The sequence below is a fragment of the Ipomoea nil genome, unplaced genomic scaffold (genome assembly GCF_001879475.1).
Source record: "Ipomoea nil cultivar Tokyo-kokei standard unplaced genomic scaffold, Asagao_1.1 scaffold0782, whole genome shotgun sequence".
Classification (NCBI taxonomy): domain Eukaryota; kingdom Viridiplantae; phylum Streptophyta; class Magnoliopsida; order Solanales; family Convolvulaceae; genus Ipomoea; species Ipomoea nil.
The window spans coordinates 535393-554974 of NW_017617210.1; the positions used below are offsets into that span (position 1 = coordinate 535393).

The following is a 19582-nucleotide window of genomic DNA, read 5'->3' on the forward strand; positions in this document are numbered from 1 at the left end:
TTGAGCGCCGTAGGAATGGATCTTCGCTGCTGCCTGGTCTCGCCGTAATCTGCGCAACTATTTGACGAAGCCCGCACGTCCTGTACAAAATGAAGGAAAGAAGCAGCATAAAATATAAAGTTTTAATTGTATGTTTGCATGCTAAGAATTTAATTTAAGGATTGGACCATTTTACTACTTAATTTATTTGTAGATTTTATATATATATATATATATATATATATATATATATATATATATAAAAGAGCGATCATATGTGGTCATGCCATTAGGTGTGGCGGTGTGGTCGTATCTGTGTCGTTGAATCAGTTTAATCTAACGACAGTGGCTAATTCTGAGGATTTGAAGATTTTCACGTGTTTTGGTAAGTGAGGGTGTTATGGTAATTACAGTGGCCATTTATAGCGGTCGGGTTCCAGAATACACCAATAGTGTTACAACATGCACCAATAGTGTAATAAAACACACCACAATGAAACACACCAATAGTGTATTTCCGAACACTGTATGGTGTATTTATTCATATCTAATGGCTTGTTTTGGTGATGCGTAGCTAATTTGTGTATGTTTTTTGCTGTGCATTTCATAACATGGATGGTGTATATTTGTATAACAATTGATGCAGCCGCACTGACCACACGGGCGATGAGAATCTACAAATACACCAGAGTGAGGCTAATAATGCACCAATTACACAAATAAAACACACAACAATGTGATTTCCCTTATTCCGATGTCCTATGACGAGTTTACCCTTGCAGTTCGTTAGGTAGGAGAACGTTCGCGAAAATACTGGAGTAATCAAGATTAATGTGATTCATTGGATCTATTTAATCTAATGGTCTGTAATTGACCATATGACCACACCTAACAACATGGCTGCACTTGATCGTCCCTCTATATATATATATATATATATATATATATATATATATATATATATATATATATATATACACACACACCATAAGCCAAAATCAAACCCTTAACCTTTCTCAAGCTTTCAAGCACATTCTACCATCTAGTCTAACTTCACTTTTGTTAATATTAGCTGTTTTAATCTATTTATACTTAAATCTTGTACTATATATACATACATACATACATACAAGGGTTATATATGGGGTGGAGGTGGGGTGAGTGGGGACAGCTGCCCCATTGTAGGTCTGCCCCTATATATATAGTCAATCTATTAGTTTATACATTTAGTTCAGATAAAACGCATCTTTTATTTTGGTATTAAAATTAAATCCGACCATATATATATGTTAAAAAATAATCAACCTATACACTTTAGGGGCGAGACATAATCGCAGTCTTGCTTGCATTTCCACGAGTTCAAAGTCTGAAATTAATTACCATTGAATTTTGAATTGTTGATCATCCCAAATCAATCGATAAAATTATTATTTCACATTTTAATTTTTAGCAGAAGCATTGTTCTCACATGACCATACATATATGTGTGTGTGAGAGTGATTCAACTATATTCTCATGTTTAACTTTTGTTCAATATTAATTACTTTCGTGTCCTTATCGACCTGGACAATTATTATATTAATGTTTTCTTGATTTTATTATGTCTGTTATATTAACTTTTATTACAGGTAACATTTAAGAGTTTAAATAACACTGATTATCACTCGGTAACAATCCATCTGCTAAGCATGTTATCCACCTACCCTTGGGACACCAAGGTACTCATCATGCTTGCAGCTTTTTCCTTAATCTGTGGAGATTTCATCACTATTTCTCGACATAGTCATTGGAAAAATTTAACAAACAAGTTGAGACTTTTTAAGCAAAATCTAATTGTTGCGCCATCTAAGGAAATATCTGATGATTCTGTTGTTAAGTTCATTATAAAGCTCGTTAAGTGTGTGAGTGAGCTTAATCAACCGTCATCTTTCTCTCCACCGCAACCACTAATTTTGGCGGCTTATTGGATTAATTACCAGGAGCATTCTTACTTGTACCAGCGTATTCTTTGTGTTGAGTAAGTATTTAATATAAATTAATATCAAATCTATTATTTTATTTCATGCATGCTCACGAGATTATTGTTGCACAACTCACTCTATTTAGTGTCTAGCACACATGAATCAATAACTCAGTGTCTGGATCAACGCTTACAACTACTATACGTCGAAAAACTATATTTAGTAACGAAGAGATAATTTTATTTCTAAAGGCGGATTCATAGTGGGGACAATGATAGGTCTTATATATATACATAGTAAACATATATAAGTACTAATTATACATAAATTTTAGCAAGTATGAGCTAACTTTGATGGTAAAATATATGATTTCTATTTTAACATATATTATTGTCTTTCAGGTCCAAAAATGAGATAATGGAAGAATCCACTTTAATTGCCAAATCCAAAACCATACTCTCTTCTTGTTACCCACTATTAGGTTGGTGTCAATCAAATGATAGCTTTCAAACAATTACTATGTACTTTAACTACCAAGACAAAAAGCAAATTCGATCTCTATGTTGTACGTGTTTTAAGTGTATTAGTTATGGTTTTGTATTATTTGCAGAGGCAAAGAGAATAGAGAAATCTTACAAAGTATTATTGCATGCTTTAATTTTAGTCATTCTCATAATAATCTTGAAGTTCTCAAGCTAATATTTGAGCTCATTACGGTAAGTAATTGAATTTTATTCACCTAAATAAATATATTCAAACATAAATTGTGGAAGTGATTTGGACATTACCAAGCATTTTTTTTTTTATCTTCTTTCAAATATTGTCTATTTAACCAGTGAACTAAACCGTGACATTTTTTTTTGAAAACCGTGTTGACATTTTTTATTTTGCCTGTATTATGTAAATCAAATATTACTGATATTGATTAAGGAATCATGCCTATGAATGTCATCTTTAATTACAGAGTAATAATAACAATATTGTAAAGCAATGGGTAGCTAAGTTGATAACCATAAGTTTTCAAGTTAGATACCTCGTAAATGCATCTTAGTATGGGTCTTCCAGTACGCATAGTTGTCACCTGTTAGTTCAGGAGGTGCTTTATGTCGTTCCATTCTGCAAGGCTCAATGCACTGTGAGTACGAACAACAAAACCAGAGAGCTAGAAAAATAAATAGAAGCTGTAGATTGTTGAGGCTTAGACTGAGTATGAGTTTGTTAGTCTGTTCATAGTCTTTTGGTCTTTGGTGTTGGTTCCTTCTTATGTGGGTTCACTCCCTATTTATTCTTTCTGTTCTTTCTCAATAATATTCATTCAATTCACTCTCCCACATAGACTTGAGTTCAAGAAGCACGTAGAAGCCAGATCGGTAAACTAATAAATTAAGTCAACAGGCTCTGATACCAAATGAAATTGTACGTGGGTTTTGAATGCAAGTAAACAACATATGTGTTCTAATTGGTTTTATAAAGATAAATTAACTATCCTTTAAATACTTGTTTTATGAATGAAATGAACATAAAATAAAGCAAGGAAAAATAAAACCCAGAACACAGAAATGATCACGCAGTTCGGAGCCAACCCTCCTACGTCTGCGGGGCTACCCACGTCAGCCCAATCCACTAGATGTTCACCGAGGAGTTACAAGGGGTTTGTTTACATGAACCCAAAGCTACACAAACAAAGACACTCTCTACAACATCTATCTTAGACTTGGAACGTGCAAGCTATCTTCCAATCTGTAAAAGTAAAGTGATGAAGTTGATGTAGTCCACCCTGAATCATCAGCTTCAATCAATACACCATGCATCGTGACCAATGACTAAACATAGCAATAATTTTGGAAAGCTTCCTTACACTCTTAATATAGCAATTCATCTCTTCTGCATGAGAAACCCATTCCTTAAATAGCATTTCCAAAGCTACCAACTTTCCTCATTTATTCCTATTCCCACGCCAGCATTCATTCACAACCATTCTTTTATTTTCTCCAATCAATATAAACCACACCATTCATTCACAACCTTCATTTTTCAAACAATACCAACCACACCTCATTTTACCATTCTCAACACCATATACCAACAGAGCCATGCGAAATATACAATCTTTGAATAACACCTTTAATTAAACAAGGCCACTTGTTTAAGAGCTTCAATACTGATTAGACCAACCCTTTTAGCTATCAAATAACCGTACGTTGTAGAAATTCGTAACCGGAGACGATCCACGGTCTAAAAGATAATTCAACACACCTCTAAATATTTTGACATTTAAATTAGCCAATATAAATAGGGTTTAATGTGTATCATTTGTACACTTACATAATACTTTAATGTCATTGGCTTAAAACTAAAAAAGACGGCTAAACTAAAAAAAAAAAAAGATTTAATTCCAATTTGTGTTGGGAACGATACGGTAACACGTCTTTTTAAAAAAACCTAATCAATTTTCGGCCATCTATGAAACGACGTCGTTGCTTGTGGGCGGGAATTTTTTTCCCCTACTTCATTTTGCTTTAATATAGATAGAGATAGAGAAGAGATATGCCGATTGGGTTTAGCCTTTAAATAGGCAGATACATAACATTTTAAAGGGAATACAAATAATTCATATCAAGAGTCCCCTAATATTAAATTTAAATTAAATGTGCTTTAATTTTCCCGATGTGACTTCAAACATGATTTTAATGACTTGATTTCAACCCCATTTGCCTTCTTCCTTATGCAGCCACGAATTTTGGACCTCTAAAATGACTTTTTCCACTAATTTTAGTTCAACGTCTTATTCCAATTCATGCACAACCAGCCTGGTGCATTTCTTCACCAAATTTGCACATATCTTAATTTAATGAGTTTCTTGGTATTGCATGACACATTTATTGACTATTTTCGTTTTTATTTAAAATGCACTTTCCTCTGCCCTCAACATTAAGACTTTGGCAAATTCAACAAATACTCAACACCAAGACAAGTGTACCCGAACAAAATTTTACTTCCATCATATGTCATGATGTTATTAATTGTAAGTGTAAAAAAATGTTACACAGAAAATTCTGTTTTGGTTGGCATTATTAGTTGTCAAAATTCTAGTTATTAGGCTCTAGATCAGCGCCAGGATGCAGTCCAAGAAAGGTGGGACTTATTGAAACATTTATTTTGGTCAAGACCCTACTTCCAAGGTATTTTAAATCAGATGATGCAACTTAATTTGAGGAGTTGGAGGTTGCACATTTTCAGACCAAGAAGTTATCAATTTATTCCTATAAATTTCTACTTTGGGATCATTATTAACTTGAAGATTCAAGGATTAAAATTCTACATATCATTCCTCAAATCCTCCACTAGTTTTTCTACCAATATATTCGGGTGTTGAAAGTTTCTCAACTAGTTCAAGTTGTGATGAAGATAGCCTGCATGTCAAGTCCATGGTGATGCTGGAGTAGGCATTTGGAGTAGTGCGCTGGAGTAGTGTAGTTTATGCTTTAGTGTGTAATGTACTCCCCCTTGTACTCCTTGTTGAGCATCTAATGAATTGGCTTGACGTGAGTGGCCCCGTAGAGTTAGGAGTGAAGCTCCAAACTGCGTGAACATTTCCTGGTGCAAGGTTCCATTTATTGCTTTTATAATTAATTTCTTTATTTTGTCTGGAGTAGATCCTAGAGCTAGTCCAGCTTAATAATTGAATTAAAATTTAGTAGGAACCTTTAGGTTATCTCTTGCATTCAAGATCCACGAGTTTTTTCAATTGGTATCAGAGCCAGGAGACTTAAAATATTAGTCTAACCGATCTGTCTTACTCGTGTTTCTTGAACTCAAGATCTCGGTTTTTGTTCTTGCTTTTACTTTTCTGGTCAATCTTCTTTGGCTTATTGTGCATTGAGTTTTCCATAATGGAACGACATAGAGCACCTCCTGATTAACAGGTGACAACTATGCGTACTAGAAGGCTCGTACCAAAATGCACATACGAGCTCATGGGGAGATGATCTGGAGGGCGGTTATCACTGGGTGGACACGTCTTACCAAAGATGGAGCCACTTCAGGAGCCCCTCTAGTTCTCAAACCAGAAACAGAATGGACAAATGCTGAGATGACTACTGCGAACTACAACAATAAAGCCTTAGATAATATTTATTCCTTAATGCATGAGAGTCAGTTTACCCTTATTACTGGTTGTGACTCCTCCAAAGACGCAGGAGAGATTTTGGAAACTACCCATGAAGGAACTAACTCAGTCAAGCAGTCCAAACTCCAAATTGTCCAATATGACTTTGAAGATCTAAAAATGACAGAAGACGAATCAATAGTTGTTTTTCATGCCCGTGTTCAGTAACTAGCAAATCGTGCAATCGTTCTAGGCGAACCATTCTCTCAACCTAAACTTGTCAAGAAGATCTTGCGCTCACTCCCTCCACGATTTAGAATGAAGGTCACGGCAATTCAAGAACATGACGGGTGGGAGAACAAAACAATAGCACAATTAATGAGAAACTTGCAAACCTATGAGATGAAAATACTTTCTGACCAACCCAGAAAGAAGAAGAACATTGCGTTTACAGTTGAAGAACATGAGTCTGTATCTAATCCAGAAGAGGTAAATGATGATCTAGTTGAATTTTTAACTAAACAATTTTTGAAGCTTTTGAAACAGGTGATCTACTCTCAAAATCGAAAGTTTCAAAACCAGAAGGGATCCACATCAAACGCATCACGTAACAACCAAAAAACTGGATCATCTAATATTTGTCAATCACGAAACAATCAGTCTAGGGAGAAATCAAGTGGAAAAGGCATTAGGTGTTATGAATGTGAAGGTTTCGGCCATGTTCGAGCAGAATGCGCAACATACCTAAGGCGTAAGAAGTTGATGAAGGCAGCTCTAACCTGGAGTGATGATGACGAACCTGAACCTAATCCCGATCCAGAAGTGATCTCCGGTAACCTTGTAGCATTCACTGCAATAGCCAACATGGAGTTTGACCCAGAAGCTGAAGTAGACTAAAAAGCTGTAGAATATCTGTCGGCTGAAGACCATGATTTACCAGTTCCCTCATTTGAAGTAGAATATAAAAAAGTTGTATGCAAAATGGAAATTATTGTAAAAGTAAATAGATCTCTGTCTCGTCAAATAAGTAATCTAGAGAATGCTAGGAAAGTGTATAAAAATCAAATTACTGACAGGGACAACATCAGCAAAGACAGGCTCACACGCGAAGAAGAACTCAAACAAGAGTTGGATATGCTCAAAAGGAGAATTAAAATGATGAACAACACTTCCACCCTCGACCAAATCTTGGATTTTGGAAGGACAACATCTACCAAGTATGGTTTAGGTTTTCTGGCAGAAAAGACAAGGCTGTGACAGTTTTTGTAAAGGCTTCAAACTCTGACTCAGCACTTGGACCAGATTCGGATACTCCAGAAACTAGTACAGCACGGGAAAGGTTTGGTAATGTAAGGCATGACAATCCAAAATTTAAATTCTATAACTCTATTTGTCATTATTGCAGTGTTCGTGGCCATACTAGACCTGAGTGTTTTTACTTTTATAAAGATCAAAGGCGTGAGAAGTACACGCACAAACACATTGCACGGTTTGTAAAACAAGTGTGGGTTAGGAAAGCAGATTTTATATTCCCAGTTAACTCCAATCGCATCTCAAGGGTAACTAGCAGAAGACAAAGGAATTGGATTAGAGAATCTGCAAATACAAGATTGAAGGGTCATCATCGAAATAAAATCAGGTATTTTATAATTCAATAAGTTATGTTTTTTTTTTTTTAAATTTTTTGCCCACTGTTTCAGATCCAGAAGAATTGCTGGCCTAGTCCAGAAAATATTAATCCTAATTCTCCGATTGCTGACTTGTAGAGTTCAAAAATATGGAATTATGGTACCATTTTCTACTCTCTCCTCTACTAGTGGTGGTATTTCATCAATACCAATTTTAATTCCTATCTTTTTTGACTTTCTCGTTGCCGATTGCACTGCGTAGTTCTATTTTGCCTGGACTATCTTGTTTTGTCTTCTTTGACTAGTTCTATGTGTTCATTAATGTCCTTCTATGGTTTGATCGATTTTGACTAGTTCTATTAGTAGTAGTCATCATAGCTATGGTGACAGTCATGATAACATGTGAAAGTTACAAATTTATGCATATTATGAAAACATTGTGGGCATTTCACATCTTTTGATATTTTATCCAAAATTAATAGATATTCAAGCATACAACAAGAATGTCGATCATGAGAATAAGCAAGCTTCTCATAACAATCTTAATTTGAAAGCTTGGCTAAAACCTTTGCTGCATATATTGTTCTTCCATTTTTGGTACGCATTCATCACTCTCATCATTTTGTCACCTAAATCACATGCTACTACTTCATCCCCTTTGCTTAACAACACCCATGCTCTAAATGTTGTGCTTTTAGCTTCGTAAGCTAGTAACTTTTGGAGTCCAAGAAAAATTTTGTCCTCATCTTCAATACGACCGGTCTTATTTAAATAATTAATTCTGGATAGGAATGCACTGCGAAGTCGTGTCCAAAACCACAAATATTCTGCATTATTATAACTAAGTGCATAACCACATGTGTTTTTCACAATGCACGTGACTTTGCTTTCTTGTTATTTCCAATGTATGCAAATTTAATATCCAGTTGGATTTCAAAATTAACCCCTTTCACTTTAGTTGCGAATTCTTGTATACATATTTAGGGTCATTCCCTCTAGTTGCGAATTCTTGTATACATATTTAGGGTCATTCCCTCTGCACAAAAAAAAAAAAATCATATTTCATTGCAGTCTGTTCAAAAACAGAAAAATAATAATAATAACAATAACAAACTATTGTAGGGTCATAAAATGCCCAGTACAAATTAAAACTTAAAGCATCAAAATGTTCTAATAATTTTTATTTTTTTTGTTAGGGTGAGGACAATATGTAATTTAAAATCAATTGTATACCCAATAATTATAGTGAGCTAAGCGCTTGAAAATGAACCTACCCAATTTGCTATCCACCTATCTATGTTATAGTTGTTCACAAATGGCCAGGACTGTCCTTTGTCATTACCCAAAAGTTTAAGATTCCATGTCTCTTTATCCCAAAGCATTTCTTCATTCCTACTAGTGTAATTATAGGAAAAATCCTGAACAATAAAAAAATAAATATTAATAATAAAAAAGATTACTTAGACTTCAAACAATATATACATGAAGTCATTCAATTAGCAAAAACATGAGTGGGAGAAACGTACCGAATATTGTATCCTCGTATTAATGGCAATTCTCCAAACATCAATTGTATTTCCAATGCGATTAACCAAGTCACATTTCCTCTCCTCAATATCATCAATGACAGAACCAACATCTAAAGTCATTTCCGACAACTCTTTTTGTAATAAAGAGATGATATGGTTTCCACTACCAACCGTCAGTGTATCAAATGCAAGATCTCCTCTCCACATTAGGATCATGTGTAATGCATTAGTATGAACTAGTCTTCCACGAGTGTCAAGTGAAATAGCAATAGGTTCCCCAGCACTATGGAAACTCGGAACGCATCTCTCCTTCACAAATCTAATGAATTGAAACGTAATCCTTTTGCATGGATCCCACAACATTAATCTACGACGTATTCTACTTAGTGATGGCGTCCTTGCTTCAGTCCAAAGTTGAGGATAATCTATTATTGGAATCAAAATAGGCCAAGGGCCGATTTCGAACTTGGACAAATGATGGTAAAGAAAAGCGGCCTCAGATAGATTTGTGTCTGACACTATTATCAATAGCAGCCTCTGGTCTTTTAATCCAATGAATGGAAACGGCACTACACAACGTGTCTGATATGTATAATTATAGATCGAGGTGAGGTTAACTTCATTATAAATTTCTGAAATATATTGTCTAACAGTATGCATGCTATAATAAATTTCGGAATCAACAAGTATTGTTATATGAGTGCAAGTTTATAAATATCTAAAATTATAATTTTGTTTGGTACCCCAGAATATTTTGTTCTAAAGTTTTTTTTTTTTTTTCTAATATTTATAACAACATTAATAATAAGTGCTAATATAAGATCGAGATTAGGGATTACAATGAGGTGGGGAGTATAAATATATAATCCCTAATTGAAGCATATGCTCCATCTCAACTAAAAGCCTATATGCTCACACGTCCCCACGTGTGTGGTGGGTTCCAAGTAACACGTGGACCGGTAAACCGTAGTCGCTTATGAGTGGCACTGAAATTCGAACCCATGACCTTTGGTCTGGCTCTGATACCAAATTGAAGCATGTGCTCCATCTCAACTAAAAGCCTTAGCTGGTAGTTGGATTACACGTTAATGGCTATATGCTCACATCCCTCTCTCTATCCCTGTGATCCTGACCCTATCCCTGGTGGGGAATTGGAAATATTTTCCATCCTCGTCCATGCGGGAAATTAGGTCTGGATAAGAATTTTTCGTCCTAATCAGCTCCTAGTCAAAGTATTAAATTAGTACAATTTTTAATTAAAAAAACATGTTTTAAATTCAAAAATTAAAATACGTAAGTTTATATATATATATATATATATATATATATATATATATATATATATATATAATTTTTAAATTATAATAATTATTTGAGGATGAGATGGGGCGGAGAGGAGTATCCCCTCCCCGAAAACTTTCCTCATCCCATTTTTGTAGGTGAGGGGAATGGGGATCCCCGTCAAAGACGGGACAAATTGCCATTTCTTTCACTACAAGAAAAATGCACATAGACAACGGTTAATAACCGTTGTCGTAGGGGTATAATTTCTGTTGTTGAAACCGGTGTTGTTGTAAGTCCCACGCATAGACAACGGTTTTTTAACCGTTGTCTTTTCTAGAAACAACAACGGTTTTTTAACCGTTGTCTATTAAGTGTTGTTGAAGCCGGTGTTGTTGTAAGTCACGCACATAGACAACGGTTAATAACCGTTGTCTTTTCTAGAAACAACAACGGTTTTTTAACTGTTGTCTATTAAGTGTTGTTGAAGCTGGTGTTGTTGTAAGTCATGCACATAGACAACGGTTAATAACCGTTGTCTTTTCTAGAAACGACAATGGTTTTTTAACTGTTGTCTATTAAGTGTTGTTGAAACCGGTGTTGTTAAAAGTCACGTACATAGACAACGGTTAATAACATGACAAACTGTATGCACGTGACATACAAACTGTAGCACATGACTACATTCGACCATGCACAAGACATACAGTCCCAAAATATTAGTTTAATTACCCGGGTCGCTACATCCGGTGAATTAAAATAGTACCGGGTATATAGGTACAGAACACGAGATTCATAGATTTCTATAATGTAGATCCATATTTCTATACAGTATATTTCTAATTTAAATACAATTGTATAGATTAATAATTTCTATACAGTAAATTCATAATTTCTATACTGCATATTCATAATTTCTGTATTGTTGATTCATATTTTCTAAACTGTATAGTTATCAACACTTGGGAATATGAACATCGCAAATTATAAACATAAAGTTCTGTAATTGTGAATATAGATAAGAGTTATTCAATCATTATGAATATGCATTTTAATTAAAAAATTATGAATATATAGTTTGGTAATTATGAACATAGAGCTAATTAAGATCGCGGCAAAAGAAATGGGATATAGCCAACTGTACGGCATCGATCAACTACTCTTTCATATCCATTCTCAACATGTCCCAGGTATACCGGAATGGTCAATTACCAACATATAGCTAACCTTGTTAGTCATGCGCTAGCCGGAAAGGTAGATTACCAACATAGCTAACCTTGTTAGTCATGCGCTAGCCGGAAGGATCAATTACCAACATATAGCTAACCTTGTCAGTCATGCGCTAGCCGGAAGGGTTAATGAATTTACTTTGAAATTTTGGTGAATAATTTTATATTTAAATATGAACGAAAATAGAACTATTAAATTAACTTTTGAATTGTATTCTTTCTTTGTTAAATTATAGGTAAAATGTAAGGTGTAACACTTTAATATATAAGAGTTGGTGTGACTTGGTGGATTTAGCTTTGTTTTTTATGTTAAAGGTTTTGGGTTCTATCCTTTGTGGTGGCATTCTTAAGACTAAAAGACATTTTTGGTCCTAAACTTATAGTGGCTTGGACAATTTTAGTCCTTTATAAAAAAATTTGCCATTTTATGGACAGAGTTATTGTGGCGAGGACATTTTTTGTCCTCCGTCTATATTTTTGTTAGATAACCGTCTGAGAGAGGGGTAATTACGTCAATTTAGGCTATCTCGTTCTATCTATTATATCTATGTGTGTTTTGTTTTCTTCTCGGTCATAATTCGAAGGAGTCGGAGAGTCCAAGTTGCAGTAAAGGCATGGTTGTGGGCAGAGCATTTCGTAGTGCAAAACTACAAATAAATGAGGGTCAGAGTAAAGGCATGGTTGTGGGACAAAAATCGTCCATCTCACAATAAAGAGATAGCCTAAATTGACGTAATTGTCCCTCTCTCATACGGTTATCTAACAGAAATATAGACGGAGGACCAAAAATGTCCTCGCCACAATAACTCTGTCCATAAAATGGCAAATTTTTTTATAAAGGACTAAAATTGTCCAAGCCACTATAAGTCTAGGACCAAAAATGTCTTTTACTCCATTCTTAATTTATTTTATACAATCATGGTCTTGGTTCTCAAAGGCAACACATAAGCAAACTGGTAATATACTAGATGTTGCGTTTGAATACACAAGTGTTGGTGTGGCTTGGTGGGTTTAGCTTAGTTTATTATGTTAGAAAGTCTTAGGTTCTATTCTTCCTGGGGGGGCAATCTTTAACTATTTTCTAAAATTGTTGTCTTGATTTTCACAAGCAACACAGAAGCAACAAAGTTATATACAAGATTTTGCACCTTTAGGAATAAGAGTTTGTGTTGCTTAGTTGGTTAAACCACTTACTTGTTAAGTTTGAGGTCATAGGTTCAACTCTTATTGATAATATCTTTGTTTTTATTTTATATACCTGTTAAATAATGATGCGCAAAGACAACGGTTTTTTGTAGTGTTGTGTATTCAAATACGCTTAAAGACAACATACCAAAGACAACGGCTAAATAAAACTGTTGTCTTAAACAAATAAAGAACGCGCAACGACAACAGTTATATAAAACCGTTGTCGTTTTAGTGTTGTGTATTCGAGTGCGCTTAACGACAACGGTTAAATAAAACCGTTGTCTTAAAAAAAAAAAGCGCACAAAGACAACGGTTTTAAACAACCGTTGTCTTTCTAGTGTTGTGTATTCTAGTGCGCTTAAAGACAACACACCAACGACAACAGTTAAAAAAACCGTTGTCTTCTTAAAAAAAAAACGCACATAGACAACGGTTTTAAAAACCGTTGTCGTTGTGGTGTTGTCTTTTCACAAAATGCACAAAGACAACACACTTATAACAACGGTTAAGTAAAAACCGTTGTCTTTGACAAAAGTGTTGCATCAAAGACAACGGTTTTGGACCAAACTGTTGTCTTTTATACAAAAGACAACACTTTTCTTAAAAACTGTTGTCTTTCTAGTGTTGTCTATGTGCATTTTTCTTGTAGTGTCAAGGTGAGAGGGTCTGGAGGGCTGTTCTTACTGGGTGGTCTCATCCTACCAAAGATGGAGGCACTGCAGAAGATCCTCCAGTCCTCAAACCAGAGGAGGAATTGAATGGACAGAAGCTGAAATGACTACCGCAGGATATAACAACATGGCATTAGACACTATCTTTTCAATAATGCACGAGAGTCAATTCTCAATTGTTGCAGGTTGTGACTCTGCTAAAGATGCATGGGAGGCATTAGAAACAACGTATGAGGGGACTAGTTCAGTAAAAGAGTCAAAATTACAAATGGTCCAATCAGACTTTGAAAACCTAAAAATGTAAGACGATGAATCAATTTTTGATTTTCATGCTCGGTTCAGGAATTAGCAAACTGTGCACTTGTCCTTGGTGAACCATTCTCACAACCTAAACTTGTTAAAAATATTCTACGGTCCCTACCCCCACGATTCAGGATGAAGGTCACAGCCATTCAAGAACATGATGGGTGGGAAAAGAAAACTGTACCTCAACTAATGGGAAGCTTGCAAACCTACGAGATAGAAATTCTAGATGGTCACGAAACTAAAGAGAAACCTATAGCCTTTACTGTTGAAGGCACAAAAGCTGGAACTGATCCAGAAGAGGTAAGTGATGATCCTGTAGAATTTCTAACTAAAGGTTTTTCCAAATTGTTGAAACAGGTAAAACAAAAGCAAAATACAAGAAGTGGCAAGTTCCAAAATCAGAAGGGTTCAGGATAGAATGTGTCACGAACCAACCAAAAGTCCAGTTCATCTAATCTCCGTCCACCTTCATCGCAAAATTCTCAGTCCAGGGAAAAGTCTTGTGGTAAAGGCATCCGGTGCTATGAATGTGAAGGTTTCGGCCATGTTCAAGCTGAATGTCCAACCTACCTAAGGCGCAAGAACTCGATGAAGGTATCTCTAACATGGAGTGATGATGATGAACCTGAACCTGATCCAGAAGAGATCTCCGGCAACATTGTGGCATTCACGGCAATTACTAACATGGATTCTGATCAAGAAGTTGAAGAAGACTTAGAAGTTGGAGAATATGTGCCGGCTGAAGACCATGATTTACTAGCTCCCTCGTTCGAGTTAGAGTACAAAAAATTGTATGCAAAATGGGAAATCCTTATAAAAGTTAATAGATCACTGCCTAGTCAAGTTAGCAATTTAGAAAATGCTAGGAAAGTGTATCAAAGTCAAATTGCTAACAGGGACAGCCTCTTCAAAGATGGCCTAAAACGCGAGGAAGAACTCAAACAAGAGTTAGAAATGCTAAAACGCAGGATCAAAATGATGGACAATACCTCCACACTTTATCAAATATTGGATTCTGGAAGGAAAACTACAACAAAATATGGTTTGGGTTTTTCTGGAGGAAAAGGCAAAGCTGTGACAGTGTTTGTTAAAGCTTCTGGCTCTGACCCAGCAACTGGACCTGATCCAGACACTCCATAAACTAGTACAGCGCGGAAAAGATTCGGTAGTGTTCGGCGTAACAAACCAAAATTTAAATACTATAATCCTATTTGTCACTATTGCAGGGTTCAAGGGCACACAAGACCGGAGTGCTTTTATTTTTATAAAGATCAAAGGCGTGAGAAGTACACCCACAAAAATATTGCACCGTTTGTAAAACAAGTGTGGGTTAGGAAAATCGATTCCGTCTCTCAGGTAAGCTCTAAAATCTCTCAAAAAAATAATTGGCAAAGTACTGATTAAGGTTGCAATTAAGAATAACAGGTAAATTTCAAATGTTTTTTTTTTTATTGTTCTACCTAATAAAGTTTTCTAATATCTCAGGTAATAATAATTTGAGCTCTTTAATCTTTCAAGTTTTTTATCTTTACCTGTAAGTTGATTTTTTTTATGTCTCTAAAGTGTTCATACTTGCTATATCGGTTGATTATTATTCTTTGCGTTTTGTTTCTGGTTGTTTTCTGTGTGTTCACTAAATGTTCTTTTTACATTGTTTTGGGTGCTTTTGAACTGATAATCCTGTTTTTGCTTATGTTATCTTGTTGGTGTTTTCTGTGTTAAAGTATGGTTGCCTGAATGACAAATGTGATGCAATTTGATTAATATTTGTTTTTTCTTGTGTTGCTATGTGTTTTATGTGAATGTGTTTTGTTTGGTCCGGTCATGACCGTGTCTGTTTTTGTTTGTGTGTTTTACAGTGCTATCTAGTATGAATCTGTGCTTGACTTTGCTTTTATATGAATCTATGCCTAATTGTGCTTTATCTGAATGTGTTTACTACTTGGATATGCTCTATTTGCTTTACCTGCTCCAACTCGATCTTTGTGTCTATAGGTGCTTATGTGTTATTTGATTAATTGTTATCAAGTTCTGCGGTTCTCGTTTCTATTTTTTCTTGTGCAAGTTCAATCCAATTGGGCACTTCGTCAGTCTCATTCCACTAACATAGATGTTCACCTTTGTCAATTTATTGGCAAAAAGGGGGAAGTATATAACAAGGGGGAGTATGGTTGGACTAAGGGGGAGTAATAAGTAAGGGGGAGCTTTTGCATTTTTGGTTAATTCTGGAATATGGAATTTGTTATGTTTAATTTAGTATTTGGCATGAATGGATTATGGATTCTGTTTTGGCATAAGGGTCTTGGTTCCATTATGGATTGGATTATTGACTATGAGAATGAATGAGGAATGTTGGCTGCTGGTTTGGTACAAGATATATTGGCAGTTATATATTTGGATATATTTCTACTATAATGAATCTTGCTTTATATTCTGGATTTCTATTAATATTATGATGGACTATACTGGGATTCTCTTTGGATGAAAGAGTCTACAGTTTTACCTCTTCTTACAGTGAATTGAATAGACCTTTGTTGTGAAGGGAGCTACGGTTCATTGGCCATGGTAATTCAATAATTAATACTCTTATATTTAGTGTCTTGTCAAACAGATATACTGTGGGCTTTTTTATTTGTTAATAAAAGTTGTTTACTACTATCCTTTTGCCCCAAGTATAGATGTCTTAGATTTTGCCAATTAAAATGTCAAAGGGGGAGATTGTAAGTGTACAAATGATACACATTAAAACCTATTTATATTGGCTAATTTAAATGTCAAATATTTAGTGGTGTGTTGAATTATCTTATGGACCGTGGACCGTCTCCGGTTACAACTTTCTACAAGGTACGGTTATTTGATAGCTAAAAGGGTTGGTCTAATCAGTATTGAAGCTCTTAAACAAGTGGCCTTGTTTAATTAAAGGCGTTATTCAAAGATTGTATATTTCGCATGGCTCTGTTGGTATATGGTGTTGAGAATGGTAAAATGAGGTGTGGTTGGTATTGTTTGAAAAATGAAGGTTGTGAATGAATGGTGTGGTTTATATTGATTGGAGAAAATAAAAGAATGGTTGTGAATGAATGCTGGCGTGGGAATAGGAATAAATGAGGAAAGTTGGTAGCTTTGGAAATGCTATTTAAGGAATGGGCTTCTCATGCAGAAGAAATGAATTTCTATATTAAGAGTGTAATGAAGCTTTCCAAAATTATTGCTATGTTTAGTCATTGGTCACGCTGCATGGTGTATTGATCGAAGCTGATTCAGGGTGGACTACATCAACTTCATCACTTTACTTTTACAGATTGGAAGATAGCTTGTACGTTCCAAGTCCAAGATAGATGTTGTAGAGAGTATCTTTGTTTGTGTAGCTTTGGGTTCATGTAAACAAACCCCTTGTAAATCCTCGGTAAACATTTAGTGGATTGGGCTGACGTGGGTAGCCCCGCAGACGTAGGAGGGTTGGCTCCGAACTGCGTGATCATTTCTGTGTTCCGGGTTTTATTTTTCCTTGCTTTATTTTATGTTCATTTCGCTCATAAAACAAGTATTTAAAGGATAGTTAATTTAGCTTTATAAAACCAATTAGAACAGATAGATTGTTTACTTGCATTCAATACCCACGTACAATTTCATATTATATTAAACCTATTATTATACTCTTCAGTTTCCCATACGAAATTTAAAATCCATTAGCCGGATTCTTTTTTCCAAGGTAAATTTTTTTTTTTTGGGTATACTCAGGGTTTCCACCGTCGAACACAGTGACTAATCTCCTCGCTGAATTGTAGGCACCTCTTTTGGGTGGGGCAGCTGGCCTGGAGATTTAAGGCTGCTCCATTCCCAACGCCAAAGATCAAACCCTTGATCTTTGGTTAAGGATGGATAAGTAACTTCCCCTCAACCACACCCTCCAGGTTATTCCAAGTTAATTATTGCAACTAAACGTTTGAAACCTTTCGTTAGTGAACAAAAGGTCAGCAATTAGAACAAAAGTCCTATATATACATCACAAACCTAACGAGTCTCAATATTCAGTACAAGCTCTGCCAAGATTAAAGCTCTTCCAATATTGAAGAACAATGTTCATTCTTGCCAGCCAGATTTCTCCAATGAACACAAAGAAAGCTAAACGTTTGCGTGTCGTTAGAGCTTACAACATACCTGACAGAAAAGCTTCATCACAAATCAAATCTAAAGAAGTCATTTTTCATGACCAGGAGGTAAGTTTTATGAATAAATACTGCTCTCTATTATTTTATGATTAAATACTATTCGTATATTTTATAATTTTATGATTAAATACTATTCTACTATATCTCATATTCTAACATATATAGGGAACCTTCTTGCACACACAACATATACTGTTCGTTCATTTTAATTCTTTTTATAATTATATATATGCATCAGATTGTATCATCATCATTTGCAATTTTTTAGAAGTTAGTAAAGTTCATTTTAAGGGATCAAGTACCTGGAATAAAATTATATTGGTTCCCGACCCCTTTTGCATATTTATACAGTACAAACCTTCAGAATGTATAAGTCCTAGGCATTGGTGGATTGCAGCCTAGGATATGTTTTAAAACCTGCAGGACCAGCTTCAATGATTATAAAACTTCACAATTTAATGTGTAAAGTTATGCACAAATTTGCTATAAAGTTATGCACAAAATGTAAGACTTCCCATACGGGCCTTAATTTTATGGTGCAAGTAGACTGGGTCCATTAAGTAATTGGTTGGACTTGACGGCAATTTATATCATGCACCACGGCGCACATAGCAATGTGCGCCCAGACACAAAATGCGCATGTTTCATGCTGACGTCATATTGACATCACTCCGTCCATCCGAACAAACCAAACCTCATTATGTGTATTCAGTTAAAATTTTATGTGTATTGTGTTGTGAGTTTATGTATATTCAGTAAGAGTTTATGTGTATTATGTTAACCAAACCCATTATGTGTATTCAGTTAAAAGTTTATGTGTATTGTGTTATGAGTTTATGTGTATTATGTACGATGTCAGATTGTTGGAAAAATTGGTGTATTCTGTAAGCTTTAAATCTCCCTCTACAAAAGCAACAAGGTTCAAGATTTAATCTTATAGGATACAAGAAGATAAATAAAATTCTTAAGTTGCTTTGTTTAAGAATTTCTTGTAGAATTGTAGAATGTGAAATATCAAGATATGCAACAAGATAATTTTTGCATCTCTGCATTCAGATGTCTCCCCTCAATATTTATAAATAAAAATCTAACTAATTGGGGGAGGTTACAAGGAAGTGGTTATAGAAGTTTCAAAACTAACTTCCATAAGATATATCTTAAAAGATATATCATGCATGGGAAATAATTAAGTGAAATATATATATATATATATATATATATATATATATATATATATATATATATATATATATACAACGAATGAAACGGCGTCAAATACCACTTAACACGAATCCATTGATTCGTTAAACCCGAATCATGCAACCCGAATCCATTTATTCCTTAATAACAAATTGTTCATCAATTCGTGTTTAACGAAATGTTCATCAAACTCGTAATTAACAAAAAGCCTTGATTCGATACCACCGAAGTGATTTATGCATTATATTGATTCTTTAAGAACCAACGATTCGTTAACACCAACGAATCATTAAAAATCGTGCATATCAATCTGAGTACTATTTGGTTTCA

At 34.9% G+C, this 19582-nt stretch overlaps 1 protein-coding gene across 1 annotated transcript in view; it reads right to left on the minus strand.

Moving 5' to 3' along the window:
• LOC109177004 (protein SIEVE ELEMENT OCCLUSION B-like) overlaps positions 1-9790 on the minus strand; it is a 75907-nt gene extending 66117 nt beyond the window's left edge. Inside the window, exon 1 of the mRNA XM_019326350.1 lies at positions 9203-9790. Within this exon, the coding sequence (XP_019181895.1) occupies positions 9203-9568 (366 nt within the window). The 5' untranslated portion in view covers positions 9569-9790. The remainder of the gene's footprint in view (positions 1-9202) is intronic.
• Positions 9791-19582: the final 9792 nt, after the last annotated feature.